This window comes from Mixophyes fleayi, chromosome 11 (genome assembly GCF_038048845.1).
Source record: "Mixophyes fleayi isolate aMixFle1 chromosome 11, aMixFle1.hap1, whole genome shotgun sequence".
In the NCBI taxonomy this organism is placed as follows: Eukaryota; Metazoa; Chordata; class Amphibia; order Anura; family Limnodynastidae; genus Mixophyes; species Mixophyes fleayi.
This window is the reverse complement of record NC_134412.1, coordinates 85359641-85375491: the sequence shown is the minus strand read 5'-3', so window position 1 is coordinate 85375491 and position 15851 is coordinate 85359641. Positions and strand designations below refer to the sequence as shown.

Sequence of the window (15851 nt, the reverse complement as noted above, 5' to 3'; positions counted from 1 at the left end):
CACAACATCTGGAGGGCCGCAGGTTGGACAGGCCTGATCTATACCATGTCAAAACACATTACTACATTCATATTTGTACCAAAACCATACATAAATATAAATAATTAGTGATTTATTTATTTATTTTATGTTTGTTTTATTTCATTATTTTATCACAAGAAAATCAACTCACACAAGTTAGGCATTAGTGATAAACATAAGTCTAACTTTTTTTTTTCCACATCATTACATGATTTCAAATACTTTTCAGAGGTTTTTTTTATTTTTAACACACCCCAAGGAGGTGCGAGACAAAACAGCATATTTTCCTGTTTAACGCGCCGCGTTAAAAAACAATTGAATAGCTTTTAACACGGCTGCCTCTCACACACCCTATACTTTCAATAGACCTTCTCCTGGAGCGCGAGAGGACCGTTTCATGAAAACAAAAAACTGAGCGTTAAAAATGGAATTGAATCCCTCGTAAATGATTAAAAAAACAGCGTTAAAATGACTAATCGCGGTAAAAAAAAAACAACTCGTTGACAATTGATTCCTCTGAATTGTCTCTCCCCCTAAATGCCAGCTCTCTGCTGTGACATCCATTCAGTCAGCGCCCTCGGCCAGTGGCGGATCAAGGGGGGGCGATCGGGGCGATCGCCCCCCCTAGCAGACACTTGCTGCCGACGGCTGCACAGTATGTGCAGGTCCCTCCAGCCGTGACAGGCAGGGACAGTGTGCTGCCCGGCTGCTCTGACTGTGTTTAAAACACAATCAGAGCAGCCGGGCAGCACACTGTCCCTGCCTGTCACGGCTGGAGGGACCTGCACATACTGTGCAGCCGTCGGCAGCCTAAGATGTTAGAAAGGGGCGGGGCCTAAATCGCCCCCCCTAAATCGCCCCGGGTACAGCATTTTTCTAGATCCGCCCCTGCTCTCGGCAGAAGAGACAGCATTGAGGAGGATGATAGAAGTGACATTCAAAATTCTATTAAGCGAATTATTGTTATAAGCTAATTTTGTACCAAACAAAAATGTGTCACGTGACTACATTCTACCTGTAATCAACACTTTTGAGAGTGTTTAACAAATTATTTTTCGATACGGATAAGTTACCAGGTTCTATAATATATTTCTCTCTTTTAATTCTACTTTTAGGCTTATATCACTGAATCTATAATGCCCAAAAACATAACCACACTAGACAGAAGAAACCAGACTCGATTTTATTCCAGTAAAGTACTAAGCCAAGGAATATTACGAGGATACATTCGTTACAAACGATCAGAGAGCAACAATTCCGACCTGCACTACGATGAGGGCGTGGGACGTTTGTGCAAAAAGTGCCCGAAAGGTAAGTTCGTTATGCATATTAGAAATATTTTAATAAAATTGGTTTTATTTAGAATTGTAATACTTTGCCAACATAGACCCACAGTTCCATTCATAGTGAGATTTAACAAGGAATCCGCTAAATGAGTCTGGTACCAATGCCAAAGTGGGTGACGTGGGTATGTGATGTGTGGCTGTTTCCATAGCAACATGTGAGGCAAAACAAACATGGCCGACAAGTTTCTGGATGAGCAAACAATTCTGTTCTTCTGTTCCCCTAAGCTCTGCTCCAATTATGACCAAGCTGCCCCTGAAATTTTTGGCCATGGATATGGTAATCCTAATTACTATAGTTTGTCTAATTCCAGCCTTGCTCTTCCTCAATGCCCACAAGTCCTGATGTCTTGATGGGACAATAAGTTCCCAGATAAGTGTTCTTTTCAGTGGTCCCTTCACCTACACACACACCGTGTGGGTCTACCCAATATTCATGAGAATACCAGTAGGAACTAGTGTCTACGACAAGCTGCAACCTCCTTTGGTTTTTATCCAAAAGATCATCTTCAGGTAAATAGCAGCTTTATATAGCCAGTGCTCCCAGCATGCTTTGCTCGTATATGAAATTATTTGTGGGTGGCACAGTGGTTAGGGTTAGGGTATGATCTGACTAGTTCGTATGTTCTTCCCGTGTTTGCCTGGGATTCTTCCGGGTGCTCCGGTCTCCTCCCACAGTCCAAAAACATACTGGTAGGTCAAGTGACTTCAGAGGAAACTAACCCTAGTGTGTGTGCGCGTTTGTGTGGTAAGGAACATAGATTGTAAGCTCCACTGGGAAACAACAAAAATCCAGGCACAGGAGGAGAGAAAATATACAATCAATCTTAATAAAAAAAATAATGCATTATCCCTCTAGTAACCATAGAAAAAAGAAATAGGAGAAAAGATAATCACAATATAACATATAAAAGTTCCTTCTTCATGCAAATTACTTTGCCAATTACCCAAATCCTGAGACGCTATCTTCAACCAGGGTAGTTGCGTTCAAATGTCCATAAACTTGTGGACTTTCTTATATAGAACATCATACTGTATTAATTCTCCACCGGAATCAAAGGTCATTGTCCTGCATACAACAGTCACTCGGTTTACATCGGTAGAGATCAGGTTGCAAGACACTGGTGAGGAGGAAGGCTAATTAGTATCCATTGTTCTCACAAGACTACTCCAGACGATTGGTCATAATCTGGCAGGCGAATTTCTGTGGAAGTACAGCTCATCTCTACTCCCCTCTCCAACCCCCTAGTCCAGGACTCACCAATGAGAGTCTCTCAACAGCTTATATCTGTTGTCTCCAATCCTCGGCTGCTTTCCCATTACCCAGATCCTGGGACAATAGTCTTGGATGGAGCAGTAATATAATAGTAATTCGGTCCTCTGACCAGCAGTAATATAGAGGAGGGCGCCACCTGTATGAATCCGTCTGCTCCGCTCTGGACATAAAACTCTTCTGTATGATAAGTGGGATTCTCTTCTCCATGGTGGTGGGGCCCTTGGGCAACTGCCCTGCATGCCCATGCATTAAGATGGCCCTGTCCACGGGTCTCTTCCGAGGTCAGGGAAGCCTACCCAGTACCTTCTTATTTGTCACTCGGGCAAATGCAGTTAGAAAAGTACAACAGTACATTTATTGTAACAAAAACAAATCACTAGATTATTGTGTACACACAGTAAATAAATTCCAGGCAGATTTCCCACATCATCTGTCCCTTACCCCACTACCTTAAGAAGTAACAGTCACCTGGCTGTCCAGGCTTGGTGACCCATGCATCTGCCGATGTATATCACTGGTAGAGCCACCAGCCACCCTGCAGCTTCCAAACATCAGTTCCCATAATGAACAACCCCTCTCCCCCTGGAGTGGTTCCCTATATCTATGGTCACATTTCCACAGTGCTCCCCCTCCGTTGGCATACGCCTGGGCCACTCCTTGTTAAACATTGGTGAGTCCTGGACTAGGGGGTCGGAGGGGGGAGTGGAGATGTGCTGTACTTCCACAGAAACTCCCTTGCCAGATTGTAGACTAAACGTCTGGAGTAGTCTTGTGAGAACATTGGATACTAATTAGCCTTCCCCTTCACCAGTATCTTGCAACCTGATCCCTACGCATAACCCACCTGGCTTCACTTTAAGGACAATAGCAACCTCACTGCCACATCAACAATATCCAATAAACAATATACATATTTACAATAAGCTACAATGTCCCCTTATCCACGTGTAATTAGACACTGCGGTTGTACTCTGTTGAGCTGGGGAACAAAAGCAAGGGCTATAAAAGGTACATGCTATAATCCACATTTTGTGAGAAATGAAGGACAGGCTGGTTAGGGTGTTATCAAACTCATTTCATCACAGATGGAATGGGAAAATGATGGAGATTGGGGACGTAATCTGACTGCATGCATAATACTGCATGACAGTGCATACATGATGAGATACAGTATTTATTCACATACTAATGTGTGTAATCTGCCAACATAACCAATTAGAAAATTGGGACACATTATACTAGGCCACCAAATCATGGACCACAACCCCATTGTAATTGTTGAACCGGTATGCTATGATGATGTCTTACAATGGTGTAGTGAGGTGCAACCAAACAGCAAAGTTCTAATGAGCACTAACAGTGTTCTCCCTCTGTTGTGACATCACATGACTATAAATGTTTTTGTACCTGCTGTAACTGGTTCTAAGTCACTGCATCGTTTGTGAAGGGGTAATTGCTGTCTCCTTCAAAGAAAAGAATCTTGCATATGTGGATATACTCTAACCCTCTTACCCTGAGGCCTTTTAAATAAAAGTCATATCATTTCATGGAATGGTTGTAATACAATGGTTTTCCTAAAAACATAGTATTTTTAAAGGGTGCTTGTCAATGAGCCATTAATCCTGTATGATTCTGGTCCTTGTATATTTGGTTTTACACACTCAAAATTATCAGCCACATTGCACTGATCTGATTTATATTTTTCCATTATTATTATATATGTGTGTGTGTGTATATATGTGTGTGTATATATGTATGTGTATATATATATATATATATATATATATATATATATATATATATATATATATTTAAATATTTAAAATTCTGACGCTTCTCTACCTGATCTTTTATTTCCAATTCAGTATTGCTCCCTCTTTCCAGCTTGTCTTGAGCCATCCCCTAAGTACACCTCTGATGAAGCTGGAAATGCCATTATTTCTACATTACCAGACCGCTTTTTAAGAAGTGAACTGTGATTTGTAGAGTCCATGTGTTAAGTAAAGTGTAACTTTAATGTTGCTGCATTTCCTGTATTTTAGGCCAATATGTAGAAGAGTCGTGTACTGCAGATGGAAAGGAGACAAAGTGCAAAGCCTGTCCGCAGGGAACATACCTTGAGTATAGTAACTACAGAACTAAATGCCTTAGATGTACACACTGTCATTCAGGTAAGAAACAAGGCTGCCTGTGTGTAGTAATTTACAATGTACCCTGCAATGGGGTCTAATTGTATTGTGTTATTGTAATTCAGAGTTACCATCAGAAATTATTTGCAGGAACAGTGTTTCATTAAACTGCTGATGTCCAATCCAGTTTTGGAGCAGTTTCTGCTCTTGGTCTGAGCTTCTCTGCTAAATATTCAGAAAAAGGAGGATGTTGTCGCGCTAGTTAGATAAACAAACTACACATCTCTCTATACATTTTATCGGTATCCTGTTCTCAACATTTCTAGGTATATGTTGCCCTCATTCTTGTATTGAGGTGCTACCATCCACCAGCCGAATAATCAGAAGTACACAAAAAGGAGAAAAAAGAACTGGATCTTAAAGGTGCACTGTGTATTATTGGGTCTCTTATTTGAAATGCACATGTACCAAGTAATTGGAATAAAACATAACTTTATTAGTAAAAGATTAAAGGTTTGTTTCTAAAAAGCAGCGAAATATAAATGTGAAAAAGTGAAAATAAAGTGTTTTAAAACTTGCCGTGCATGACTCTTATTCCTTACTTAATCTATAATATAAGTATTATCTTAAATAATCAGCTTAGGGGAAGTCAACCTCCAAATAAGATAATAATATTTAGAGGTTGACTCACCCTGAGATGATTATTTAAAATAAGGTGTTCTATTATTATTAGAGATGGGCGGGTCCGGTTCTCAGAGAACCGAACCCACCCGAACTTTGGGTATCCGAGTACCGAGCTGAGCAGCTCGGTACTCTCCCGCCCATTCCGAATCCAAATCGAGGCCGAACGTCATTGTGACGTCGTCGGATCTCGGGACTCGGTTCTCGCGATACTTCAACTTTATAAATACACGCCTCCACAGCAATCCATCGCCATTTGACAGAGGGAGAGAGCAGGGTGTAGTCATAGGCTAATTAGAGCAGGGACAGAGAATACAATATTGTTCTTGCAATTGCTCTAACCAAAATCGCTAGTGCAGAGAGGAGGATAGAGGTTTATTATTTTTTCTTCATATTTGGCACTCCCCAGCGCTTTTGGGGTGTCCCCCATAATTGTGCATTAATATTTCTGGCTGTCAAAAGTCATATCTGTCAGCAGTATCTACTCAATAATTTTTAGCACTCCTCAGTGTTTTTGGGGTGTCCTCCCTAATTGTGCATTAATATTTCTGGCTGTCAAAAGTCATATCTGTCAGCAGTATCTACTCAATAATTTTTAGCACTCCTCAGTGTTTTTGGGGTGTCCTCCCTAATTGTGCATTAATATTTCTGGCTGTCAAAAGTCATATCTGTCAGCAGTATCTACTCAATAATTTTTAGCACTCCTCAGTGTTTTTGGGGTGTCCTCCCTAATTGTGCATTAATATTTCTGGCTGTCAAAAGTCATATCTGTCAGCAGTATCTACTCAATAATTTTTAGCACTCCTCAGTGTTTTTGGGGTGTCCTCCCTAATTGTGCATTAATATTTCTGGCTGTCAAAAGTCATATCTGTCAGCAGTATCTACTCAATAATTTTTAGCACTCCTCAGTGTTTTTGGGGTGTCCTCCCTAATTGTGCATTAATATTTCTGGCTGTCAAAAGTCATATCTGTCAGCAGTATCTACTCAATAATTTTTAGCACTCCTCAGTGTTTTTGGGGTGTCCTCCCTAATTGTGCATTAATATTTCTGGCTGTCAAAAGTCATATCTGTCAGCAGTATCTACTCAATAATTTTTAGCACTCCTCAGTGTTTTTGGGGTGTCCTCCCTAATTGTGCATTAATATTTCTGGCTGTCAAAAGTCATATCTGTCAGCAGTATCTACTCAATAATTTTTAGCACTCCTCAGTGTTTTTGGGGTGTCCTCCCTAATTGTGCATTAATATTTCTGGCTGTCAAAAGTCATATCTGTCAGCAGTATCTACTCAATAATTTTTAGCACTCCTCAGTGTTTTTGGGGTGTCCTCCCTAATTGTGCATTAATATTTCTGGCTGTCAAAAGTCATATCTGTCAGCAGTATCTACTCAATAATTTTTAGCACTCCTCAGTGTTTTTGGGGTGTCCTCCCTAATTGTGCATTAATATTTCTGGCTGTCAAAAGTCATATCTGTCAGTAGTATCTACTCAATAATTTTTAGCACTCCTCAGTGTTTTTGGGGTGTCCTCCCTAATTGTGCATTAATATTTCTGGCTGTCAAAAGTCATATCTGTCAGCAGTATCTACTCAATAATTTTTAGCACTCCTCAGTGTTTTTGGGGTGTCCTCCCTAATTGTGCATTAATATTTCTGGCTGTCAAAAGTCATATCTGTCAGCAGTATCTACTCAATAATTTTTAGCACTCCTCAGTGTTTTTGGGGTGTCCTCCCTAATTGTGCATTAATATTTCTGGCTGTCAAAAGTCATATCTGTCAGCAGTATCTACTCAATAATTTTTAGCACTCCTCAGTGTTTTTGGGGTGTCCTCCCTAATTGTGCATTAATATTTCTGGCTGTCAAATCAAAAGTCATATCTGTCAGCAGTATCTACTCAATAATTTTTAGCACTCCTCAGTGTTTTTGGGGTGTCCTCCCTAATTGTGCATTAATATTTCTGGCTGTCAAAAGTCATATCTGTCAGCAGTATCTACTCAATAATTTTTAGCACTCCTCAGTGTTTTTGGGGTGTCCTCCCTAATTGTGCATTAATATTTCTGGCTGTCAAAAGTCATAACTGTCAGCAGAATCTACTAAATAATTTTTAGCACTCACCAGTGGTTTGCGCTCAGAATGGATTCAAAGCAGTCCACATATGATCTAAATGAGCAACCAGGTTCTGTCACCAGTCCTGATGTTAGTGTTCCCAGTACGTCATCTGGCCAAGGCGATGTCAAACAACAGAGTGTTTTCAAATTAGTGCAAAAAACAAAAACCAAAAAAAAATTTACTGTATTGAAGCGAAAAAGAAGTGTAACTGAGCAAAAGTTAAGTGACGATAAAAAAAAAATTGCAAGCATGCCATTCTACACACGCAGTGGCAAAGAGAGAATGAGGCCTTCACCTTTGGCTATTAGTGGCAGATCCCAAAAAGTTACCCAGGCTACAATTGGTGCACAACTACTGTTACGCGTCAAAGCTGAGCTGCAAGATAACAGTGAGGCATTACAGGAGAATATTTGCTCTGATTCACAAATGACAACAATCCCTGTGGAGAGTCCATCCAACAGTGGGATGTCTAATCGTGAGCATTCTGCTGATGTGTGCCTTAATAGCCCGAGTGTAGCCGGTGATACCCAAATTGAGGATGCCACTTTGGAATTAGAAGAGGATGAGGGGGAGATTTGTGTAGGCGACGAGGGCGCTAATGAGGATGTTGATGAGGATGAGGTTGTTTGTGTAAGTCCTGCACCAGTGGCAGCAGTTCTGGCACGTGACAAGAAAAAGGCCATTGTCATGCCTGGGCATAAAACAAAAAAATCCACTTCTTATGTGTGGAATTATTTCTACCCAAATCCAGACAACAATTGTATAGCCATTTGTAGTGTATGTGAAGCCACAGTCAGTCGAGGGAGGGACCTTAACCATCTTGGAACCTCGTCTATGTTACGCCATTTAACGAGAGTTCATGGCAAAGTGTTGGGAAAAGCTGAAAGTTCTTCCCAAAAGAATACAAGCACTCCCTCATCAGCTAAGACCCTCCGCTCACCGACATACCGACGGCTACAAAATACACCCACCACACCATCCTCATCAATATCCTCAGTAGCGCTCGGAGTTAGCCCGGCATCCCACTTAAGGCTGGATGACTCCGGCACTATTATTGATTCCTCTGAAGAAAGCGTTAGTCCTGCTGCTGCTGTTGCTGCTGCTGGGGGTGAATCGTCATCCCAGAGGCAGGTGAATAAAATGAGCAGTCCTACATTTCAGCAATTAACTGTGAAACAATCATTTGCGAGGGGAAGCAAATATGACAGCAGTCACCCAGTCGCCAAGCGAATCACAGACGCCATGGCTGCAATGTTAGTGTTAGATCTGCGTCCAATCTCCACAATAAACGCAGCTGGTTTTTCACAGTTAATTGAGGTTTTGTGTCCGCGTTACAGAATTCCATCGCGACACCATTTCTCCCGTAAAGCTATTCCACAACTATACCAAAAAGTGTGTAAAAATGTAGAGATTGCGCTGAAAAATGCCATTCTGCCCACTGTTCACTTAACCACAGATATGTGGACAAGTGGAAGTGGCCAAACCAAAGACTATATGACTGTGACAGCCCACTGGGTTGGTCATTCACCTTCACCAGCAGGAACAGCAGCAGCATGTACACCACTACGTAACATTTGTCACAGGCAGGCCACTCTTTGTATCACCGGCTTCACTAACAGGCATACGGCTGACAATTTGTTACGCAAACTGAGAGATGTGATTGATGCATGGCTTATACCACTCGGACTCTCCCCAGGGTATGTCATTTCAGATAACGCCAACAATATAGTGCGAGCATTACAGCTGGGTGATTTCCAACATATTCCCTGTTTTGCTCACACCATCAACTTGGTGGTGCAGAGCTTCCTACGAAATAACCGTGAGGTGCAGGAGATGCTTTCGGTGGCCCGTAAAATTTCAGGCCATTTCAGGCATTCAGCCACAGCATGTAGGAGATTACAGCAGCTCCAAGAGCAGTTTAACTTGCCCTGCCACCAACTTAAGCAAGAGGTGGTAACTCGGTGGAATTCCACCCTGTACATGCTTCAGAGGATGGAGGAACAGCGCAAAGCCATCCAAGCATATTGCACAAGTCATGACATTGGGAAAGGAGGGGGGATGTATTTCACTCTTGCACAGTGGGGAATCCTTTCAGTGCTGTGCAAGGTGCTGAAACCATTTGAAGTTGTGACATGTGAGGTCAGTGCAGACTCTGCTAGTTTGAGCCAAGTCATTCCTTTAATTAGACTATTGGAAAAGCAGCTTGAGAAAATGAAGGAGGAGCTGAAAGCAAGCAATTCAGCAAAGTATGTTGGCCTTGTCGATCAAGTACTTAATTCGCTTCACAATGATCCTCGAGTTATTAAGATCTTGAACTCGGATCAGTACGTTTTGGCCACTGTGCTTGATCCAAGGTTTAAAACCTACATTGAGTCTTTACTTGTAAATGAGCGAGATGTGAACTTTTGCAAGGAGCTATTGCTCAGCAAGTTGGCCGCTGAACTGGGCCTCGGCTTGACGACGTGTCCTCCTTCACTTTCTCAAGCTGTTGCTCGTAAAAAATTAAATTTCCAAAAAAGAAGCAGGGAAGACACAGGGGGCAGACGAGAACAATTTAACATCTGGGCTGGTTTGAAGGATTTTTCAAAAAAATGTGTCACTTTGCCCATAACTCCATCCAATATGAGTATAAACATGCAAAGGATGGTGGAGGATTACTTTCAAGAGGTAGTTGATATGGAAATGTCAGACAGTCCCTTTCCTTACTGGGAAGAAAAGCAGGCCATTTGGAAACCCATGTACAAACTTGCTTTGCAATACCTAAGCTGCCCACCCTCCAGTGTGTACTCTGAACGAGTGTTCAGCACAGCAGGGAACTTAGTCAGTGATCGCCGTAGAAGGTTACTTCCCAAAAATGTGGAGAAAATGATGTTTATAAAAATGAACTACATCTTCCACGAGGAAGGCCTTTACCATCCAAGACATCCAAGCACTGACTGTTCTCTAATGGCGGATTCAAGCGGCGATGAATTGATAGTCTGTGATGATGACGTACACACTGATGAGGGTGAGGATGAAGCTGAAGATGATGCCGATAACATCTTTTTAAAACTTTCTATGTAAGTGTAGGGTGCAATCTACCCCCAAAGAGGAAAGGGACTTGTGGCATTTCCATATCACATACCATCTTGAAAGGCTGCTGTTAGGGCAATTTATCCTTAAGGGTAGGGTGTCATAGACAGAGTGACCCTAAACTGGCTTTGTCCATTTTTCATAATATTGTACAGTCTATAATGGCTGAATTTTTTAGTATTTTATACAAGTGGAGGGGGGCCTAGAGAGACAGAAACCAAACTGGCTTTCTCCATGTCAATTAATATTGTACAGTCTATAATGGCTGAATTTTTTGGTATTTTATACAAGTGGAGGGGGGCCTAGAGAGACAGAGTGACCCCAAACTGTCTTTCTCCATGTCAATTAATATTGTACAGTCTATAATGGCTGAATTTTTTAGTATTTTATACAAGTGGAGGGGGGCCTAGAGAGACAGAAACCAAACTGGCTTTCTCCATGTCAATTAATATTGTACAGTCTATAATGGCTGAATTTTTTGGTATTTTATACAAGTGGAGGGGGGCCTAGAGAGACAGAGTGACCCCAAACTGTCTTTCTCCATGTCAATTAATATTGTACAGTCTATAATGGCTGAATTTTTTAGTATTTTATACAAGTGGAGGGGGGCCTAGAGAGACAGAAACCAAACTGGCTTTCTCCATGTCAATTAATATTGTACAGTCTATAATGGCTGAATTTTTTGGTATTTTATACAAGTGGAGGGGGGCCTAGAGAGACAGAGTGACCCCAAACTGTCTTTCTCCATGTCAATTAATATTGTACAGTCTATAATGGCTGAATTTTTTAGTATTTTATACAAGTGGAGGGGGGCCTAGAGAGACAGAAACCAAACTGGCTTTCTCCATGTCAATTAATATTGTACAGTCTATAATGGCAGAATTTTTTGGTATTTTATACAAGTGGAGGGGGGCCTAGAGAGACAGAGTGACCCCAAACTGTCTTTCTCCATGTCAATTAATATTGTACAGTCTATAATGGCTGAATTTTTTGGTATTTTATACAAGTGGAGGGGGGCCTTGAGAGACAGAAACCAAACTGGCTTTTTCCATTTCTTTACATATTTAACTATAAGTGTAGGGTGTAATATACATTCAAAGACGATGGCTGCATTGCCAATATGCATAGATGGAGAGGAAGACAATCTGTTTTGTGTGTAGAATAGGCCTACCAACGAAGAATTAAACTGTTTTTTTGGATGATTTATTACCTCAACAATTAGATTACTTGTCTCTAAAACAGTTGGAGCACTAAATTGGGTTAATTTAGGCCCAAAAACATGGATTTTCCCAAAAAATAGCAAAACAAAACCAAACAAAACCAAAACCAAAACCAAAACACGCAATGGCGGTTTTGCAAAACCAAAACCAAAACCAAAACACGACGGTAATCCAGATCCAAAACCGAATCCAAAACCAAAACACGGGGGTCAGTGACCATCTCTAATTATTATACATAAGGAATAAGAGTCATGCACAGCAAGTTTTAAAACACATGGGGCCATATTTAACAAATAGTGATGGTGCACTATCGTGCACTTACCGTAAAATCCATGGCCCTCTGTGTGTCCCGCATATATAAGAAAGGTGCATCGCAGGAGATATCGTGGATATCTGCTGCTTTGCATTCGGCTTCGTTTTTGGGAGCAGTCACCATTCTACAGTATGGTGACTGCTCCCTACCGCAATCTAACAAGTCCCGAAAAATAGATTTTTTTCGGGCACTTGTCATGTTAGTGTACACAATTGAAAAATGTCAGTGCAGAGCTGGACAGCGCATGTGTGGAGGGATCACATGATCCCTCCCTGTCACTCACAGTTCTCTGTCTGCAACTATAGTTGCAGAGACAGAGCGGAGATCTTTGTGCGCATGTGCAGTTCCAGTAATAGGAGGACGAGGAGAAGATCCGGAGATAGCGCATTCCGAAGAGGAGGGGTAAGTATTTATTTTTTTTATCACAGAAACAGCAGCTTGTAGGAACTGCTGTTGCTGTGCTGCGTTGTACATAAATTTGAGAAATAGTTCAATCCTTATCAATACGATAAGAATTGAAAACTATTTTTCACTTTATGTGAACATTGATAAATGTGCCCCTTTTATTCTAAAAAAACCAGCAAAATATAAATGTGAAAAAATGAAAATAAACCTTTTTATCTTTTACTAATAAAACGTATGTTTTATTCCAATTGCGTGGTACATGTGCATTTCAAATAAGAGACTCATTACTACACAGATAACCTTTAAGATCCAGTTCTTTTTTCTTCTTTTTTTTTACTTCTGGTTCTCTGCTAAATATACAAATATGTCAGGAAGTTAGAACAGTGCAGAAGGGGGAAGGGGGGGGGGGTCTGTCCCCGCTGACTCAGCGCTACGAGGAGAGAAGAGAAACGTATGAGATAGTCGCAACCATCGGGGAACACATCATTTTGGATTTCATCTCGACTCCTTACACTACCCTAAAACTACATTTCTTCTTTTATGTGAAAGATTTTCGTGCTGGGAAGACCGTATGAAAGGGGAACGCTGAGGTTTCCGTTTTGTATTTGTTTATGACATAAGTCTTGAGAGAAAAAAAAAAATAATACTTTTATCAGTGCGTTGTATTTAATATTGCCAACTGGGACAGTTTGCAAACACCAATGAAAACTCGGCACTTTTTGAAACTCTAATCGACCCCCGACCCCACCAAGTTAAGCGGGACATGCCTCCCAAAAAGTCCTAGCAGTAGGGACAAAAGTCCTGGCTTGGATACATTATCTCCTATAGAGTTAGTACATAAATATTTTGGTAAAAAAAAAAATATATAGTTACATATTTATTACAAAAAATGAATAACACGTTCTTCACTGCAGATTGTATAGATATCTGAACGTCCGCTTAGAAGTTTGTACTAGGTACGAAACCACAAATTTTAAATGGTTGCCCAACTCCCTGGTATGTTGTAATGTTTTTATCTATAGTACAGGATAGATGTATCGTAAATAAATAGGTAAACGTTCATAGCGGGTGCTCTGGTTTCCTCCCACACTCCAAAAACATACTGGTAGGTCAATTGGCTGCTATCAAAATTGACCCTAGTCTGTGTGTGTGTCTGTGTGTGTGTATGTTAGGAAATTTAGACTGTAAGCTCCAATGGGGCAGGGACTTATGTGAGTGACTTCTCTGTACAGCGCTGCAGAATCAGTGGCGCTATATAAATAAATGATGATGATAATGATAAAAGACCTTTATTTTTTCAGGAACAGAGCGGGAAGAGGCAAGCTGTACGGCAACAAGTAATACACAATGTGGCTGTAATAAGGGTTATTATCGAATGGGAGACCTTTGTCAACCTTGTACGAAATGCCACAACAAAGAGACAACCTGGAATTGTAAGTAAGCTGATAAAACCAACGCGAGATGTTACAATTATCTTTACTGATCACTTTGGGGAGTTTCTAGCTTCTGATGACTAATTTATTGGCTCCTACAAGTCCATTACTTTTACTAAATGCAAGACTTTTTTATTTTTAATTCTGTTCTGTAGCCTTGTGCAGGGGCAAACGCAGGATTTGTAGAGGGGGGTTTCCACAACACGCCGCCAGTGGGCGTGACCAGCATGCATGGGGGCGTGGCTATAATATTAGACAGTGCTTGATGCTCTCCAACTCTTCCTATCCCCATAATATACACGGGCAATGCTGCGTGGACTACTGTTAGGTGCACACAGCTCTCCCGTTTTAAACAGAGCCGTGTGAAGCGGGGCAGGGTCCAGCCACCTCAATTATACAGTGCCCCAGGCTTGGAGGGGGATTTCCAGGCACTAGAAAACCCCCCCGCCCCCCTCGGTTTGCCTATGTTGTGCTATGTATAATCATTAAAGTTATATATTTGCATTGCGCTGGGATATTTAACATCCCTCCTGTGCTTTCTGTATTGGATACATTTCTATCAGAATCCAGAGGGAAAAAACAATAATAACTTGTATAAAGAGAAGGATGAAAAGAACATTGGAAAGCCAGTAAGATAAACAAATCCATTTCATAAACGTTGCAGGAGGTGTAAAACCAATAAATTAAATTAATCTGAAAGTGGAAAACAGGTTTAATGAAAAAAAATGCTAATAAGGGGATATGTCATATATAAAGTTAAAAAGAACTAAATTAATGAACTGCAGGGTTTAACAAATGTGATTTACTTGATGGCATTGCTGCTTTTCCTATATATGCCGCTGGGATTTGGCACATGTATAAATTGCAACATTAATTTTAAAATTGTGATCTCTTATTAGAGATTAACTCTGGATGTAGCTGCAAATTAGCAGAAACAAACATCAGTAAAGGGCCATTTACAAATGTGCAAAACATACGTAACATTTAGCGTCTTCTGCTGGCAGAGACTGGGATGGGTGAATTTGGGGATTTCCTTGTTGAATACGGGCTAAGCACAGGAATGTGCCTAATTATACAAAAATGAGACCTTACATTTTGTGGGGCTATTAATTGCAAACATAAATGAGGATAAACTGATCTGTACTACATTAGACAAAAGGCAAAGTTAAAGGGGACCCAGGAGCAGTGGAAGTTCTGTGGGAGCCTGAAGTAGCAAATTCCCTTGGGCATTACCCCCAAATATCCCCGGGGGGAGCAACATCTGTTCCTCAGACTGGACAGTGATATTATTTCCTAGCGCAGTGTTGGCTAACCTGTGACACTCCAGGTGTTGTGAAACTACAAGTCCCAGCATACGGCCCAACATGCTGGTTTGGGCCGCATTCCCACCCCAGTTTGTCAAAAAAAAGCTAAAACATAAAAATGTTTAAGGGTAATAAGGGCCCCTAAGAGACCGCAGAGGCCTATGTTGCCTAATGGAGGATCCGTCTCTGTCAGGACATAGGCAAACCGAGAGGGGGGGAGGGGGGTTCCTAGTGCCTGGAAACCCCCCTCCAAGCCTGGGACACTGTATAATTGAGATGACTGGACCCTGCCCCCGCTTCACACATCTCTACTCGAAAAGAGAGAGCTGTGTGCACCTAACAGTAGTGCACACAGCATTGCCCATGTATATTATAGGGACAGGAAGAGTTGGAGAGCAGCCAAGCACTGTCTAAAATTATAGCCACGCCCCCATGCATGCTGGTCACGCCCACTGGCGGCGTGGTGTGGAAACCCCCCTCTACAAATCCTGCGTTTGCCCCTGGAGGAGGTGGGTGTGGACCAATGTCTGCTGGAGGAGGGGGGGGGGG

At 41.4% G+C, this 15851-nt stretch overlaps 1 protein-coding gene across 1 annotated transcript in view; it reads left to right on the top strand.

Moving 5' to 3' along the window:
* Window positions 1-15851, top strand: part of TNFRSF25 (TNF receptor superfamily member 25) — a 46610-nt gene that overhangs the window by 16424 nt on the left and 14335 nt on the right. Inside the window, exons 2-4 of the mRNA XM_075190068.1 lie at window positions 1137-1332; window positions 4683-4811; window positions 13867-13998. Coding sequence (XP_075046169.1) covers window positions 1137-1332; window positions 4683-4811; window positions 13867-13998 — 457 coding nt within the window. The remainder of the gene's footprint in view (window positions 1-1136; window positions 1333-4682; window positions 4812-13866; window positions 13999-15851) is intronic.